General features: G+C 34.8%; 1 protein-coding gene across 4 annotated transcripts in view; it reads left to right on the top strand.

The window, feature by feature from the left end:
- LOC126970923 (uncharacterized) overlaps positions 1–16,133 on the top strand; it is a 38,519-nt gene extending 22,386 nt beyond the window's left edge. The window contains exons 2-5 of one of the 4 annotated variants that reach the window (XM_050817053.1): positions 9,829–9,904; positions 12,493–12,519; positions 13,668–13,754; positions 14,138–16,133. In XM_050817053.1, coding sequence (XP_050673010.1) covers positions 9,829–9,904; positions 12,493–12,519; positions 13,668–13,754; positions 14,138–15,867 — 1,920 coding nt within the window. In that variant the 3' untranslated portion in view covers positions 15,868–16,133. The remainder of the gene's footprint in view (positions 1–9,828; positions 9,905–12,492; positions 12,520–13,667; positions 13,755–14,137) is intronic. The other 3 variants (XM_050817054.1, XM_050817055.1, XM_050817056.1) reach the window with 3 other exon arrangements.
- Positions 16,134–18,662: the final 2,529 nt, after the last annotated feature.

The raw sequence follows: 18,662 nt of genomic DNA, 5'->3' as shown, positions 1-18,662 counted from the left end.
AACTTTTTGTTCATCGCCAGGCGAAATAGTTCTGCCGCACTCGCGATTCCTGTCCACGCTCGGATGTTGTGCAGCCAAGACTTTTTTTGCGTCCTACGCCTCTTCTTTCGACAACTTTTTCCATCGTGATAATATAATAATTATATTATTATATTTAGAAAGGATCTGCCGGGAGCACAATAATCTTTTCAAAACTACTCGTGTTGACATCCACTCCTCCTCCCCTCCGCATTACAAAAAATATTACAGCAATTTATCCGTGCAGAAACCACATAACTTATGCTTTGTTTTGATTTATATCCAAAATTTATTTTTTAGTTTTTTTTTTTTACTTGTTACTTGTGCAACTCAAAAATGCATGCTTGTTTGCCTGTAATTGGATTTACACCATAATTTATACTTATTTTGCTATTTTTATAAGCTAGTAATAGTGTATAATCTGTTGGTGACCCTAAATAAATAAATAAATAATAATATTGACACACTTTTACACATAATATCTTGCCCCAAATTAGGCTTATAGCCTGTGTTATGGGTTGCGACACAACGATATATTTAATACAATATACTTACTTAAACATACATTAATACATATAAACATCCATGATTTGGAAACAAACATCCATATTCACAATACAAATGCTTCCACCTACCGGGATACGAACCTCCTAGCTTAGTAGGTAGGATCACTAACCACTCAGCTATACAGGTTGTATGATGGGTTGTAGGAGTTCGTACCTCTCGTGTCTAAGCACGTGCCCCAAATATGCGACATTCCTCATCTTGATGGTTTGCATGAGTTCGCGTTGTAATTCACGCGGCGCAGAACTTCCACATTCGTGATCTTTTGAGTCCAACTAATGGTCAACTCTTGTAACAGCAGAAATTTACCCAAAAACATTGCCAGACTTAAACTCTTTGTCAGAGGAGAAACTTACCACTACCACTCACGTACTGCGGTGATACGGCACGAAATTTAAAGCGCAGTGGATATCGAATCATTGTCGTGCAGCTGATCAATAGAAGATCAATCCTTTTGAAATGGGCTGCAAAGAAGACCTAACATATATCTGGAGGATAACCAAATTCTGGAGAAACTGGATGTAGTTGGTAAGGTTAAAGTCAAAGTGGTCGATAAATGAATCTCTAGTCTGACCAAATAGAGAACATAATGGGATTTATAATCCCGAATGTTCCTAGACATGCCGCATGTCTAGGAACAATGTGATGTGGAGAACATACAAAACCTTAATTGATGAAGTACTCGAAGAGAAAAAATATAAATCGAAATATTTCATTTACCTATTTGTTTATGATACAAATAAATCATTTTATAATCAATGTACTATATCATGTAAAATTGTGTTGCTAAATATAGATTTATTGTAAGTATGTATTGGTGATAATAATAAATATAAAAGAAAAGTATTATAAATTTAATTAGATGAGGCATAATATTCATTTTTATATAACTTTTTCAAATTTTGTTCATATTATCTATTGTTATATTTTATAAATGTTTCTGTATCTTATCTGTATCTTTGGTGTTTGTTCCAAATAAAGATATACTTACTTAAATTCTATGCGTAATTGCAAAATGCGTTCCTTTACGTATTTCACTGTGGGCCACAGGAGTTAGTAATCACATTATATTATATTGGTTAGTCTCACGAAATAGGCAATAACAAGAATATTTCGCATACTTCCTTGTAGACAACAATATAAATAAGACTTTCTCGTCACGAGACGAAGTAACAAGTTTGTGTTACTTTTCAAATTATTTACTTTAGTGTTACGTAATGTGGTGACTGCTATATGTAATTATATATTTAAATTGTTAAGTAATTTACGAGAAATTTGCTGGTTTTCACGAAGCTGACCTTATAGTATGCAAAAACGTTGTACATTTATGTAAGAAGGATACAGAAATAATTTTCTGGAATTATCCAACAATGAAGCTGTAATTGTTGATTTAAAAGAGTGGCAATGACTTTCTCGCCACTTCTTCTCATTAAGCTCATCCATTTCCGAAGTGTTGATAAGTAAATAAAAAGAAAATAAATCTTTTGACATTTATAATTTATTTTGATTTATAATAATAATGATAATAAACGAAGCGTCACAGTGACATCGGTAAGAATCTTTCTGGCTCGTAGTTCACTCGCTTTATGTCTCATTATGTCCTAGAAGTATTTTTGACGTTAAAGGCAATTTACGGATGGACAAATGTCTTCTTCTCAGTCGCTATAATTTTAAATGGAGGAGTCGGAGTTACTATTTATGCGCCTAACAAGATGTCGCCATTTCTCTCTGTTAGAGGTTTATTAGAATGGGTGAACATCCGCGCGGTCTATCCTACAACTTTACCTTTGACCACAAGACACTCTATGGACTGAATACCTCGACTTCTTGGCCTTCGCCTATGTGTCCGAAGAAACCGAACGCGGAACTGTACTATGTTAGATAGACGCTGCTTGATATTTAGTTCATAGAGTATGAAACGAGAGATGTTTGTATGAAATTACGTTCATATTTTTGTGTTCTGATTATAACGCGTCTATTTGATTATCTCATCTTAATAACTTATATATACCAACCATAGTCACCATTCAGTTTAGGAGATAATAGTTACATTGAGCAAGGTGGTTTGAATATAGGTTATAGTTGACCAACAGTCAGTCACTATACAGGCATATTCCTGTTGAAAAATTGTTGTTTTCATAAATCAAAATTAATAGAAAATTATTCACAAAATAGTGTGTGAAGATAAAAATATTACAATTTCGATGCGAACTAGTGAAACTAATAAGGGGCCCGAAATACATTTACGTATATTGGTAATATGTCGGGCTTCGTATAAGCGGACACCCTCCACCGACTAGAAAGCTTTTCCAGTGCCATGGGACGACGGTGATGTAGGCCGAAAACATATATAATATATGCAACAAAAGTCTCTTAAGGCGACACGAACCTCAGACGGGCTGTGTGCTTGAGATTGGAACCGAAGATGTCTTACGATCTAGTATGATCTGATAGTCTGGTCGACTTTTGAGAACAGGAAACGACGTCATGTATAGTTTTTGCATGTGTATGTATTTATGTACACACACACATACAGTCAGGAGTTTGTCTAGTAATCAATTTAAGCAAAGTAAGCATGGAATCTTTTAGAAAAAGAACTTTAATAATCGAAATATTTTAATTTAAAATTTAAAAATCTTGTGAACATCATTTTTATATATTTATTTAAGCATGAGCATTCTATAATCTATGATCTAATAGAAAGATTCTATAAGCATAAATCTCTGGTCATTATTTTGTATTTGTCAGATACACATCGACAATTTATGATGAAATAGCGACCTCTCTAGCGAAAGGTCGAAAATGATGAGTAATCAACACTTTGTACTGTATAGAAACATTACCGTTACATAAATATCGCTGGAAGCGCGACACTGATTTGTGAGTTATGTAATTATTTCTCTTTCTTGCTGTACGGTAAAGTGAACGAGCGTTTGTGCCGCCTGATGTTTAACGATAGGTCTATGAGCGCTTTCGCACTGCGTCCGATCAGAGTCCGATTCGTACCCGTCAAACCACGCTCCGGTAGTCATAGAACTAATTATATGGTAGTTTACGTACTAGACCCGGCTTCCGTCATCCGATTTCTTTCCGTCAACCGTTAATCTCCTTTCCGGAAAAGATTATCGACGGGCCGAAGTAGCCTTAGTATTATTTATATGAACGCTCACGCACTGCGTCCGATCCGAATTTAAACATAAACAAATATTGTCTGATTAATAACTGCGTTTTACCTACCTTAATGTGACTGCAAGCATGTCTTCTCGCGGTATACTTTGTCTAAATTGTGTGTCTTGTCGCAAAATATAACCTTTTAAGTGCTGTAAAATAAAATCGAAAGTGGACACACTCATTCGGATGTAATTATAAAATTTTCTTTCGTATTGATGTGTCACTGCGTGGTTATTGTAAAGAGCTCCTGTTAAACGTCGGTCCACCAAGATAAAGGTCCTAAAGCGCTCTAACTCAATGACAATACAGTGGTGCTCAGCTTGATTGAACTTATTCTAAGTATCATCGCAATTAAACTCGTTACTATGAAACATAAGATTCTAAGTTTAACTTACTCTTTAGGCTAGTAGCCTTAGGCACTAGCTAGGCGCCTTCAAACTGAACAAGCGTTCATCGACTCACTAGTACCACAATACAATGGCTTAGAGGCATAAAAGACATTTATTTTCCCAAAATTGATTTCTTTAGAATTATTTTGATGTCATTTCTAATATACTAGATACTACTACCACTTCGGAAACAAATGGTGCTCTGAAAGAGAAGAAGCGGTGCAAGAAAATTGAACAGTAGCGTAACTCAGTGGTCTCCATGAAATTTATACCGACGTCTGGACGGTTCGCTAGGGTTGGTAAATACAGAAAGATTATCGACGCGGACGCAGCTAATTTAACTCGGACAGCGACCAGTCTCGGCGGCCTACGGCGTGGCTCTCAATAGTTTTGTCTCCCCAAGATTGCTTAGAGGCCATGTAAATAGTGTGTATGTGTGCGTGCGTCTCTTCGGGCGCTCTAGTATGAAGTCTAAGTACTGTTCTATGCGGTATTGTGCTAGTTCGGTCAAGTAACCTAAAGTAAGGGGCTTAAAGCTATCCCGCTTAAGGCCGCTTATATAACCATAATTATCCAAATGTTTTCAGTTTTCTTGAGTGTTATTATAGTGGAAATGTAGTGAAATTAACACTCAAGAAAACACAAAACATTTTTTTTTAAAGTCCCTACTGTACTAGTAGAATAGAAGTTTCACTTCAATAGAAACACAAAATATACAAACGTCGATTTGTTGCCGTAGAACTAAGATTCATAGATTACACATCGTACTCTGAATTTTTGCTACTCTGTGACCGTGTATATTCCATGACGCTACCAAGACGCCGTCAATGACCGCTTATCGGTTCGGAGCGGCCGCTCATAGTGATCTTGCGCGGGCAGAGGTAACTTAGCTCGGCCCGATTCCTCAAGGCTATTGGCTTATACTCGAGCCTTAAGTTAAGTTTCTCCACAATACACGACGTTGCGAGTACCTACATGCACACATTTCTTCTTTAAAGCGAAACATTAATTTAATCGGGAATGGTCATTTCTACTAAATAGTTTTATTCGGTTGTATTCGAGAAAGTTGATGTTCACTATTTAAATTTAATTTTAGGTTTCTCTTCAATCTACACGTCTTATAAATGGAGAGCCCTTTTTTGCTTTAGTCGTACTGCTCAAACTACTGAACCGATCCGAATAATACTGATACCATAAGATGCAGCATGTTTCGGTGAAGGATTAAGTATAAATTTGTTGCTGATTACCTCTACGGAACCTATATTTTTGAAGTGAAAACTTCTTTAGCGGCGTTTTTTCTTGGGATTGGTATAAAATGCTAAACTCGCGTCAGAACACGTGACCTGATCGAAAATTCGTAAGACAGTCGTTGAAAATTATGAATGAAAGATGATGATTTTTCTGAGTGATAATCTTTTTAATGTAAAATAATTATAATAGTTCTGAAGTGTTCAATTTTTTATGTAATATAAATTGTAATTTTTGTGTACGATAGCGCAATAAATGAATATTGTATTTAACCACATAATATATCCTAGTACTTTTATACTGATAAATAAAGGAATTCGTGCGAACTTATTCCCTAACCATTCCAAAATATTAAAAAATGCCCAACTTCTACCGGCACTCCCGGAATGCAACCCGTAATTTTTATTACTTAGAAATACCTAATTGACGAAGCGAAGCGAAGCTGAGCGGAGCTCCCACCCGGTGTCTCCAATCGGTTTCTGTGTTAAATTGTTTCTCGGCCATTTCTGACAGAATTTTGAATTTCGACTTGATTCAATTATTATAATTAAAAATAAACACGATTGACCAAATAAGGCGCTAATTCCTCGTGTTTAAATATGACGCCAAATTCCAAAAGATTATTTTTATTGTTTTTGTTTGTATTCATTTTGTTTTGTTTTCGTACACAGACTTAATTTACCGTTTAAGCGGTACGACGAGTGATTGCGGTATGCTAGTTCTTATTACCATTGATTCTTATTAGCATTGAGCACATTGTATAATTAGCTTATAAGATGAATCGGGAAATTATGTACTTACGACATTGTTGTTAGAGTGTGGTATTGCTTAAATTGTTAGTTAACGAGTGGCCTGCTTATGTTGTAAAGATATAACCCCCTTAATCATAATAGTCTGCTATCTTAAAGCATTGCTAATTCTCACTCTGTCTTCTTCTATTGACCTAAGTCAGAATGAGAAAAAACACTACTTTGAGGCTGTTTGAAGTTAGCGGACCATTATGAATAAGGGGGATTATATAGGTACACATCGCAGTTAATTATCTTAATAAAATATGAAACTACATAATATGAGTAATTTATTATAAGAATTGAATGAAGGTTTCATAATATACATGCATTTTAGATCATTAATACATTAGCTGTGAAAACGTCGAAGAAAATTGAGTTTAGAGTTAATCTCTATTTTAAACAACGTAGCTTGTCACGCACACTAAAGTATTAAACCTGGCCATGTTTTTATCGGTTGTCGAATAGAAAGAGACTCTATCTAGACGTATAAATTATCTAGAAATTGCGTATATTTTACTACGGAATAATTTATTCTCTAACTTACGCAATATGCAATATTGTTTTGTAGATTCGATATATATTAATACTTAGTTTGTTTGGAGCCAATGGGAGTCCAACAAATTGAAGAAGCTGTCATACATGTAGCTATGAACAATATACCCACACACGTAAACCTTAGAATCACGAATACAATTCCTATTTTAGTGTTTATAATTGAAATTTTAAGCAATGAGAGTAAAGAATAATAACATTATTGTTATTCAACCATATCAACTTCACAGTCAATAAAAACGAGTATTTGAATAATAAATATAGTTCCAATTAACACATTATAGCTTTAAATATAGCCGGCTATTGTTCTAGCGATACATCAACATCTGGGAATCGATCCCCACAATGCACAATGCTTGAGCGTAGACTTGTTACGCAAGCTTGAGAACTAATTCGTACACACTGGAAATTGCTAAAGATGATAGATGTAATTGAGCACGTATTAATTACATTAGTAGGTAATTAATTGAATGATTTTGTAAAATCAAATGAAATTTTTTCCACAATTATACGGGAATGTAAGGGAATTGTATACGTACAATTATTTTGCACAATATTAATAGTAGTAATTTAGAAATGAATTTTAGTCCTAACAGATATTCAATAGGTATATAATAAATAATAAATTAAATAAATTATACGTATAGTATTTGTATAAGTAATAAATAAATATTTGAGTGTGGTAACGTCAGTTCTTTTAACGGCCGTTTTCAATAACCTATCTATCCTTTTACGCTTACTTACATTTCAATAACCTATTGACAGATTGCATTGGACTATAACTATATTGCACATAACTATGGATAGATAAGATCTTGTCATTAAACGGTGACAGCAATGTATCCGTAACTAGAGATACGTTATTGAAAACGGTCGTTAGAAAAAAAAATTCCATTGTTTTTTCTATTGAATGCGTGCTTAGATGTAAAAATAAGTTTTACTCTAAGGGCTTACTTCAACATATAACCAATAGATAATTAATTACCCGTCTAACTTTTGCCAAGACCTTAGATAATTATTTTAGTGTGCGTGACAAGCTACATGTTACACTCGTGTTTTGTATGTCACTTTGTGCTCAAAATAGAAGTAAGTTTTACAGTCTATTTTATTCGACGTTTTCACAGCTGTGTATAGACGTATAAATAAATGATTGAAATATCCTTCAATACAACACTATAAGCGTTTTACTGTAACAAAACAAATTTTAAATAGTCTATCATCTGTGCCACATAATTTTGGAAACGACTGGAACAATTGGGACGGGTTTATATTAAAAGATAGCTCATAAATAGTACTTCAAGCCACTTAATAATATAAACTATATGAAATCATTACATATTATAAAACAAAGTGCTCCTCCCGGTCTGTCTGTCTATCTGTTCGCGATAGACTCAAAAAATACTGCACAGATTTTCATGCTATTCACCAATACATAGCGTGGATCTGGAAGGTTTTAGAATAAAATTAACGATATTTGTTGGTGTCGGAAAAAAATAAACCATCTGGGAGCTTTCAATGAAAACACTGTCAAACCCTTTGAGTTAAATCAAAATAATGTATGCTGGAATATAATGCGTATCTTAAATAGGTCTACAGAAAAGTCTACGATGGCATATGGATATCTTCTAAGGATTAAATTCTAAATACATTTTGATTTTATAATAATAACAAAAATGAAGCGGTCATGTAAAAGCTGTTTACATAAATACTATTATATTAAGCCTTATCATTTTTTATTACTACCTACACTTTATTAAAAAAATCAGAATACATTTTTATTTCATTTTCAACTAATTTTTCATTTTTATTTCACATTTCTGATGGCTTTAGACTACATTATCCCAAATACTTACATATTTCTTTTTCTATTGACGGAACAGCGTCTTTTGGTTCAGTTAGTTGTATATAAAATCAGATTTAATAGTCACAACTCACAACTGTCATGTAAACGTAAAATATCGACACGAGCCGTGAGCACGCTTTTCATTGGTCGTTGTGAAGCACGCGGAGACGCGACAAAGTGCTCATTGGCTCAAAGTCGATCCTTGCCGTCTATTGCATCTAGCACGTGTCTACTTTCTAGCAATTTCTATTTGTGCTCACAACTCATGCCGGGCACTGTTCGCAAATTTTACGTCCATACCTTACGTGATCAATGTCTAATAATAATCTAGTGTCTTGTTGATATAACTATACATCATGGATTATTTATTGAGAAGTCATCTGGAATACGAACCCAAAAATTATCCTCAATATACTAAAAATATAATTTCTTTTTATTAATTTATTTAGATCTTTATATCCTTACATTAATACGTTTAGATATTTATTTCCTTATAAATTGTATTTATTAGTTTTGTTGTTAGGATTGTTAGTTATAATGTTCGATGTAAGGACCGCCTTTAGCGGTAAAAGTCACCTCCATTAATTTCCCCTCGTTCCTATCTCTTGCAATTCTTGTCCACAACTGTCCTGCTGTTATAGCTGTTGCCATAGTAGACTATGTCATTGCTCCATCTCTTATTAACGCCTGCCTCGATTTCGTTTCCTATTTATGGGGTACCAGTGGGAGGCTCCTTTGCATAGGATACCGGTTAAATTCTGGGTACCACAACGGCGCCTATTTCTGCCGTGAAGCAATAATGTGTTTCAGTCTGCATTACTGTGTTTCAGTCTGAACGGCGCCGTAGCTAGAGAAATTACTGGGCAAATGAGACTTGACATCTTATGTTTCAAGGTGACGAGCGCAGTGGTAGTGCTGCTCAGAATTTTTGATTTTTTAAGAATCCTGAGCGGCACTGCATTGTAATGGGCAAGGCGTATCAGTTGCTATCAGCTGAACGTCCTGCTGGTCTCGTCCCTTATTATCATTAAAAAACCAGCTCGTTACTTGGACCATCTTTCGTTATTTCTTCTTTGCATATCATTTCCAGACCATTCCTATTTTAAACACAGAACAGATAAGGCCTTATTAAAAAAACTAATTTGCTTTAATTTTTTTGTTAGTGTAATGTTTCTATTTTATCTCTTAGTCTTAGCCCCTTACAATAATATAAATTATCCAACTGTTAACATTATTATTTACCTTATTTCAGATGGCGCGTTTGTGGCAGATAGCGGCTTTATGCACGCTCGTTTGCTCTGTCTCATCCGAACCTCAGTCTCGTTTCCGTAAGTAAAAGATTAAATAAGTATTACACATAGACAATATCTTAGTTAAACCAATACAGGTTGTGTTTCCCAGTAGATAAATGAAATGAAAATTCTAATATTAAAATACAACACGGCGCCTATTTCTGCCGTGAAGCAGTAATGTGTAAGCATTATTATGTTTCGGTCTGAAGGACGCCGTAGCTAGTGAAATTACGAGGCAAATGACACCTTATGTCTCAAGGTGACGAGCGTAATTATTGTAGTGTTACTCAGAAGTTTTGGATTTATAAAGAATCCTGAGCGGCACTGCATTGTAATGGGCAGGGCGTATCAATTATCATCAGCATCTCGTCCCTTACTGCCATAAAAGATATAGATGTTGAAGTAGCTCCTCTTCAAAGTCAAAGCCTATTTGACTGAGATAATTTAAATGACATACATATCGTGTAAGACGTAACTTGTCATGCACACTAAAGTTATAAACCTGGCATTGTTGTAATGCTTTGCCTAACAGCAAGAAGCTTTAGACGTATAAGTTATCTAAGTCAAATAGGATTAAAGTAAGCACTGTCAAACCGTCGTTATAAATTATTTTAGTACAACCCCTGCAAAGTAATGCAAAAAAGAAGGAACTCAAATTTCACGACTAACTTGATGTATACTACTTTATTATATAGTACTATATTATACAGTGTAAATAATACTAAAGCCAAATAAAAAAACAATCGAAAGTCAACTAATGTACTGTTACATTTTTTAAAACAAAAACGTTCCAGCCAGCCGCCAACGTGCAGTGCATTGATAGATTGACAGATGACGGCTATAATCTTGTAAAAAACGGAGATAGCCGAAATCCACAACGTTTTAAGCAACTGTTCGCTTTCAAACTTAGCCGGATTATACATCGTCGCCAATCGCCATACTGTAATTACTACTATTCCAAACTTTTGTCAAATGACTGCACGTTTCATACTAAATTTAAATTTTTACTCAGGCACTCCCGCCTCTTATTACGTAGTATTTACATTCTCTTTGGCTGTCATGGGACAAATGTTTCTAGAGTAAATGAGATTTTATTTTATTTTAAATATTCAATATTTCATACTAAACTTATATTATTAACACGTTCCTGTTTTTTGTTTGGTATGTACACATACATTTTGTAATAAATTATTATGTTGTATTCAATCAAATGAATTTTTCATTCAGATTCTTATGTTCTTACAAATAATATTAAAAACCGATAAAATCTCATGATTTTAATGAATTACAATCGAAAAGTATTAATATTTTCCCACTTTTTTATTTCTCTAAAATAACAAAATATTTAATATCGAACTGTTTGTAGTATGTATAAAATAATAAAAATGTCTGGATAGTCTCTTGCTGTTAGACAACCGATAAAAACAGGCCAGGAATATCAGTTTAGTGTGCGTGACAAGCTACGTCTTACACTCTCGATTTGTATGACACTTTGTGTTAGTGTGCCTAAATTGCTCAAAATAGAGGTTAGTTCTAAAATCTAATTTTTTCTACGTTTTCACAGCTGTCATAGTCTATCTAGACGTATAAATGATCTTAGATTATAATCATTAAAAGGTGACTTACGGCCGTTCCCAATATACTATCTACAGATAGACATAAATTACTACCTTCTACTGTCAGTAATTAACTGTCAATAATCTGAAGCTGTCCCAATATACCCGATAAGTTATTCTTATCGCCTTATACTGGGACGCGTAAATTGCAATTTCCATACAAACTTTATATCGCTGGTAAGCTTTACGTCGTCCCATTGACAGACAGCGTGCACGGATAGGGTGAGTTACCGTCGATAAGTTTATTGGGACAGAAAAGTCAACGATAGTTAAGATTTTTATCTCAAGTCAGAGATAGACTGACTATTGGGAACGGCCGTTATTATAAAATTATTTTATATTTCCGCATTACTTGGATTATATTAATGATAATATTGTAGAAAGTGTAAAAATTTACTATCGCACTCTGTTTACTAATATTTGTAGTTATTTAAATTTGTAATGTGATTATTCATGTACTATAAACATCTAGACTCCCAATCGCCTAGTAAAAGGTAACTTATTAGTTTACATTAAGATATTCATACAAGTTAAAAAAAGCAGTGGGAGGCTCCTTTGCACCGGGTGCCGGCTAGATGATGGGTACCACAGCGGCGTCTATTTCAGTCATGAAGCAGTAATGTGTGAACATTACTGTGTTTCAGTCAGAAGGGCGCCGTAGCTAATGAAATTACTGGGCAAATGGGACTTGACATCTTATGTCTTATAGTGACGAGCGCAGTTGTAGTGCCGCTCATAATTTTTGGGTTTTTTAAGAAATAATGAGCGGCACTGCATTGTTATGGTTATCAGCCTAACGTCCTGCTCGTCTCGTCTCTTATTTTCATTAAAAAAAATTACCACCTTATTTCGTGGCAGTAATGTTCAGTCTGATTGAAAACTCTGCCTAATAGACGGGAAGGCAGAGTTTTACTTCAGACAATATTTGTGTCTGATTGTGTAGTTGTTTATTGTACATCAATGTTTGTGATTAATATTTTTTTAAGTTAACTGTATAAATGTTTACAGACTCGAAAAGGCTTAAGTCTAGGACCGGTACGTACTTTATATATATAAAAAAAGCTTACATTTTTCATAATATACCTGTTTGGATTCCTACTTTTACTGTTTAAAAAATTAACAGTCAGTTCGGACTGCCAAAAGAAATGAAAGTCTAAAAAATTAATTGAAAATAGCAAGTACATCTCGTATTTGCTATTTTCAAGTAACTGTGGTGTCTAAAATAATTTTTTTCTTAATTTATAAGTGATAATTTGGTTTGTATATCCATCAGTTTTCCAATAAAAGTAATTTGGCAGTTATACGAGTATACGCGTAATGTGCACCCACCATTTAATATGATATGGATATATGATAGGTGCATAAAATACAATACCTTCCGAAATCGGCAAGTGCCCCGGGCCGCGGTATTCGCTTCAGATCGGCGCGATTTTTGCGCGCGCGATCGCTTAAAATTATAATTAGAATGATTTGTGTGAAAACTATTGAAACAGGCTATTGATAAGACCATGCAAAATAAACCATCTTAAAAACTAAATGAAGGTCAGAACTTGGTCAAGACGTAGCGTGCCGTATTCCCGATTTCGGACAGTTAATAATCAATCGTAATTTAGTGAAGTACCAGATTTTATTAATTTAATAAACAGTATTTTATGAGTTTCTTTATTTGGTTTACTTTATCCAGACCGGTGTATTATATGAGATATGTTTAATACTTAATAGGAAGCTTAAGCATATTTTTATGTTACACTATATAATTTGGTTGTATTCTATTAGAAATATACTTTATCTTTAAAGTAATTTTGTCGTAATATAATAATTATAATATTATCTTTGCCACTCTTACCATTCTGTTTAGGGCTGTATCATGTTGGTTATTGTTTTTGATATTAAAGATCATAATTCTTTGGTTGGGCTTTTTTCGTCATTAACGGCAAAATTGACATCTAAAGAACCAGATCTTACTTGTAAGTTCAATGAATATGAAAATAAATTCATGAGAAGACGTTCGCGAATTATGTAAATTTTGTCGTTAATGAAAAACTGGTTTTTCTTCTAACACACTCGGAGCAGCGGATCTTCAATGCATGTGGTTCTTTCGTTGTTCTCTTCTAGCAGCAAATCTTCTTGTTCTTATGGTGACGGAGATACAGCAATCGTATCACGTTGTAGTTCTTTTTCAGCGGACGTTCCCCCAGGAGATACAGATGAAATGATTGGACAACTTCTGCACTGGATTCAAGGGCTTTCACAACAGAGGAATAGAAAAGGTCTGTGTGTATCTATTTAGGGTCTCTCTACTTATGAACGGATACATTTTTTACTATATTAATATCTATAGATCGACATCAGATTTCAACGTGCATATGTTTAAAACTAACAAATGAATTATTGACAAGATATGTTTTTCAGAAATTCACCAAAACAACGATAATGTCGTCGACGAAAGTGTTGTCGAAAAGTAAATCATAATTGGTAATTTGCTTACCAAGAAAACCTAAATTGTTTTGCCATACAATTTTTTTATATATTATAAGTATATCTAAATATAGCACAATTCACAATTGGCACGGCTATGCAAATCACTATCACGTTGCACTTAAATACAAGAATTGTGATATCTCCATTAACATATGCATTTCTTATATTTCAGCTCGCCAGTATTTCGGGGGGAAGCCAGAGCGACCGAGACCTTTTGAGCCCGCATCGTCTTATCTACCACCTGTAACGGGATATCCGGAGTCAGGATCCCGACCGACGCCAGCGTACAGTGAAGGACCCTCTCCAAGTATTCCACCTTATCAACCAAGCACACCATTTCAGCCATCACCTGAACAACCAGCACAACCTCCTTACCCACCAAGTTATCAACCCAGTCAGCCAACTAATCCACCTTTCCAAGGTTCATCATCCTATCAGCCTTCCTCACCATTCCAACCAAACCAGCCATCACAACCTTCATATGAAACGACGTATCAACCATCACAATCATACGAACCTAGTCGCCCATCACAACCAAGTCCTGCACCTTCTTATTATCCGAATCAGTCAAGCCCAAGCAGTCAGCCATCCCAGCCAGATTACCAAACAGGCCAAACTTCACCAAATTATAGCCCAAGCCAACCAAACTACCAAACTGGTCAAACGTCTCCATCATATAACACAAATCAGCCAAACTACCAAACTGGTCAGTCTTCTCCAACTTACCAACCAACTCAGCCAGAAATCCCAGAAGAAACGTCTGTTCCATCTTATGAAACACCACAGCAAACACAAGAAACAGAGTCTCCCCAAGATAATGGAGGCAATAGCCAACCACAACCACAGCAGCCTATACCGGATGATGATGAAGACCGCCACCCTCCTCATATTCACTCTCTCACTGTTGACTGTGGTAAAGAAATGATGACGATTAACATCGAATTCAACAAACCTTATAATGGAATCATTTACTCACAAGATCATTATAAGGAACCCGAATGTGTTTATGTTAGAGAAAATTCTAATCAAATCAAATATTCTTTCACTGTAAGCCTTAACACTTGTGGTACAAGGTTTTTCAGTGACTTCGAAAACGAGGGACAAGCGTATCTAGAAAATGTTCTAGTACTGCAGAATGAACCTGGGATTCAAGAATTATGGGATCACATTCGCAGAGTGAGATGTCTTTGGGAAGGAAATTTGACAAAACAGTTAGTTTCATCATTAAGTGTCGGAATGCTTAATCAGATAACAAGCAACTTCAGTGGGGACACTGCAATGGCTAGACTAGATATACAAACAGGAAGAGGTCCATTTGCTCCTGAAGCTAACGGTCTCATCAAAATTGGTGAAACCATGACTCTTGTTGTGTCCGTCACAGGAGACCCTGGCTTCGATATTTTAGTGCGTGAATGCATAGCCCGTGATGCTGATAATATTAATGTTGTACCATTAACTGACTCTAACGGATGTGTTTTGAAACCTAAAATATTTGGAGCATTCCAGAAAACAAGGGATACTGGAAATACAGGAGCATCTATCATTGCATATGCGTATTTCAATGCCTTTAAATTCCCAGATGAAATGGACTTGATCATTCAATGTGAAGTTGAATTGTGTAAGACTGATTGTGAAGTGTGTCCCAATCCTGGAAGTTACGATCCAAAGAGAAAAAGGAGAGATATAATCCATCTTGGAAACAGAACGTTGGAACCTATGACTACTGTTGGTAAAGGATTAAGGGTCGTATTTGCCGAAGATTTGCCAAACATTCCCGATTACTGCGTCTCACCTACTTCAGCAATGTGGGGAGGTATTTTAATAATGATTATTTCCTTACTTAGCAGTTTATCAGTAATGGTATGTTGGCAAAGAACACGTGATTCAATTAAATTCTTATAGATAATAGATCTAGCTTAAATCAAACGTATTAAGATGAAAAATGCTAGAAGTACGAACTATTTCAAATTACGGCTATACGTAATTTATATTACATCGTAACTCAAACTGCTAATAACCAATACTCTGTTTCACTATTATAGTCATTTTTACATCTGTACCTAACCGTTAATTTATAAATCTATCTTACATAAGTGATGTAATTTAAAACGTGTAACTATAAATATTAATTTATGATAACATTGTAAATACATAGCTGATTTAAATAATATTTTTGTTTTATTGTATCAATCCAAGTAGATTACATTGTATTAATAAACTCCTCGACTTGAAAAATGACAAACTCTGCTGCATCTGAAATGTAATGTACACGTGTAATTTCGCCTGTCACAGCAGAATTCAGGGTGCATGGGAATCATTATTCAATGGGATTATGCTTAGACTATGTTTCATATTTCAGCATGCGCAGTATTGGCTTATTTAGGATACATGGTTTTTATGGAGTTTCGATGTGTAACTTTCCTTCTTCATCATTGGTTCATTCTAATATTTTCATTACTAATTTTAGGTTGCTATAGTCACTCAACTTTCTGAAATACCAGCCTTGGAAATATTCCGGTGACCATAATATTATGTTGTATTCATAATCCCCCTCCATGTAATGATAATCTCTGTATATGCTTAATTTGACGTTGAAAATCCAAGTACACTATGTATTTGTTGGAGGGTTCACCTTGGGACACACAAGGTAACTAAAAGTGGAAGCATTTCTCCGTATATCATACAGAAATAGAACGCACCCTAGAACAGAACATGGTCATGACTATTGTTTAGACTCAGGTTAAATAAAATACATTTCACTCACACGACGAGCATTCTGGTTCTTAGTAAAACCTTTAATCAACTAATTACAAAAATGGACATCACATCTTGATGAATCTGTGATAGGTTTACTTATGTCCACTCACAAACACGAATATTCCAAGGAGACCCGATTACTCCTTAGTACAAACGGGGTGTGGGATTAATTATAAGTTGCAATTTACAAATATTGCCCAATTTACTATTACCTTCAAAATTAAAAGTTCACACAAGATTAGATTATGTTCAAAATTGTCATACGAGATCAAAGAAAAGTCAGGTCTTGATCAATTGTCAGTTATGTGTAGAAGAAATATGAATAGAATTATATTTATTTACCATAGGCAGTAAAAAGAAGTATTTGAAAACATATAGAACTAAAAGTCATTGGTCTTTGAACAATCACAAACTCAGTTTGTATGATAAATAAATTTTACTGGGATTTTTAATGCCTTATCCAGCAATTTTTCATCATCTGCGACAATATCTTGTCATAGGTACTAACTGTTACTGGTCTAATTGCTCTAGTAGTACCAGTGGGAGGCTCCTGTGCACAGGAAGATTCCTAGCTTATGGGTACCACAAAGGCGCTTATTTCTGCCGTGAAGCAGTAATGTGTAAACATTACTGTGTTTCGGTCTGAAGGGCGCCGTAGCTAGTGAAATTACTGGGCAAATGAGACTTAACATCTTATGTCTCAAGATGACGAGCACAATTGTAGTGCCGCTCAGAATTTTTGGGTTGATCACGAATCCTAAACGGCAATGCATTGTACTGGATTGGGCGTACTAATTACCATCAGCTGAGCGTCCTGCTCGTCTCGTCCCTAATTTTCATAAAAAAAATCATAAAGTTTGAACGGCCTAAGTTTACCGTTCCGGAAAAAAACTGAGTATAGTTGCATCTAGTGAATACGTGAAGGCACGGTACAGCTTTTGATAGAATAGAATTTAGCATATTTGCCGCTTAAATATCGCTCCTTATACACAATATCCAAACTCATCCAGAATTTAAATTTTATCGCACCCGGTACTCAAAGTTTATATGCTTTAATTACTACACCATATAATTTTTAACATTTAAACATTTGGACCAGTTTAATAGTTAGCAACCAAATATTTTAAAGGAAAGTTGATCAACCGAGTGCGCGATGCTATAAGCGGTTCGGTGGCTGGCGAACAACTTTTTACAACTTTTAACAACAAGAGATTTAATTAAAATTTCGCTATTTTAACAAGAGATCGGGACAACATGTTGTCTGCATTACATACTGGCTTCGATTGACAATAGCAACAAGGTGAGGGTGAAAAAAAAATTATGTCCTCAATTCAATATCTGCAAAGGCGCGAATAAATCTTACCGAAATGAACTACAAATATTAAATAAATATTATCACGTAGTGAAATTGTTAGAAATATTAATTGACTGCTAAAAATGACTCACTTGCACTTCAGTGTCGGATACTAAGAGTTAAGTATTGGGTGCTGCCAATTGTGGGTCCTTGGACAGGTGTTGAATCTGTGTTTTTGAGAAGACTCTTTAATAATAGTTATACATATATTCCAACAACACAACGATTTATCGTGTCATCAATACATATAAGCAGATAAGAAAAAACAGATATTAAATTACAGTTTGATTGTGAATTATTAAAGAATGTACTTGTAATATAGGAATTGCTGTTTTAATCAACCGACGTCGGTTAGTATATCCGATTTATCAAAGTGATCCGAACATATAACCGAATTCTTAGCTGGCCTATAAAAGTCATCTCGTCGTTCTCTGGTGACAATCGAGATCCATTCTGCACACGTGAATGGATTGCTAGGGAAGCTAAAATAAAAAAGGAAATTTAAGTATATAATGAGAGTCCAATAAAGAGACACAAAAGTAGCACTAACCAATTTTAACCAACAAATTTTGAAGTTCTGGTATCC

This window comes from Leptidea sinapis, chromosome 22, assembly GCF_905404315.1.
Source record: "Leptidea sinapis chromosome 22, ilLepSina1.1, whole genome shotgun sequence".
Lineage (NCBI taxonomy): Eukaryota > Metazoa > Arthropoda > Insecta > Lepidoptera > Pieridae > Leptidea > Leptidea sinapis.
This window is presented reverse-complemented; position numbering and strand designations above follow the sequence as displayed.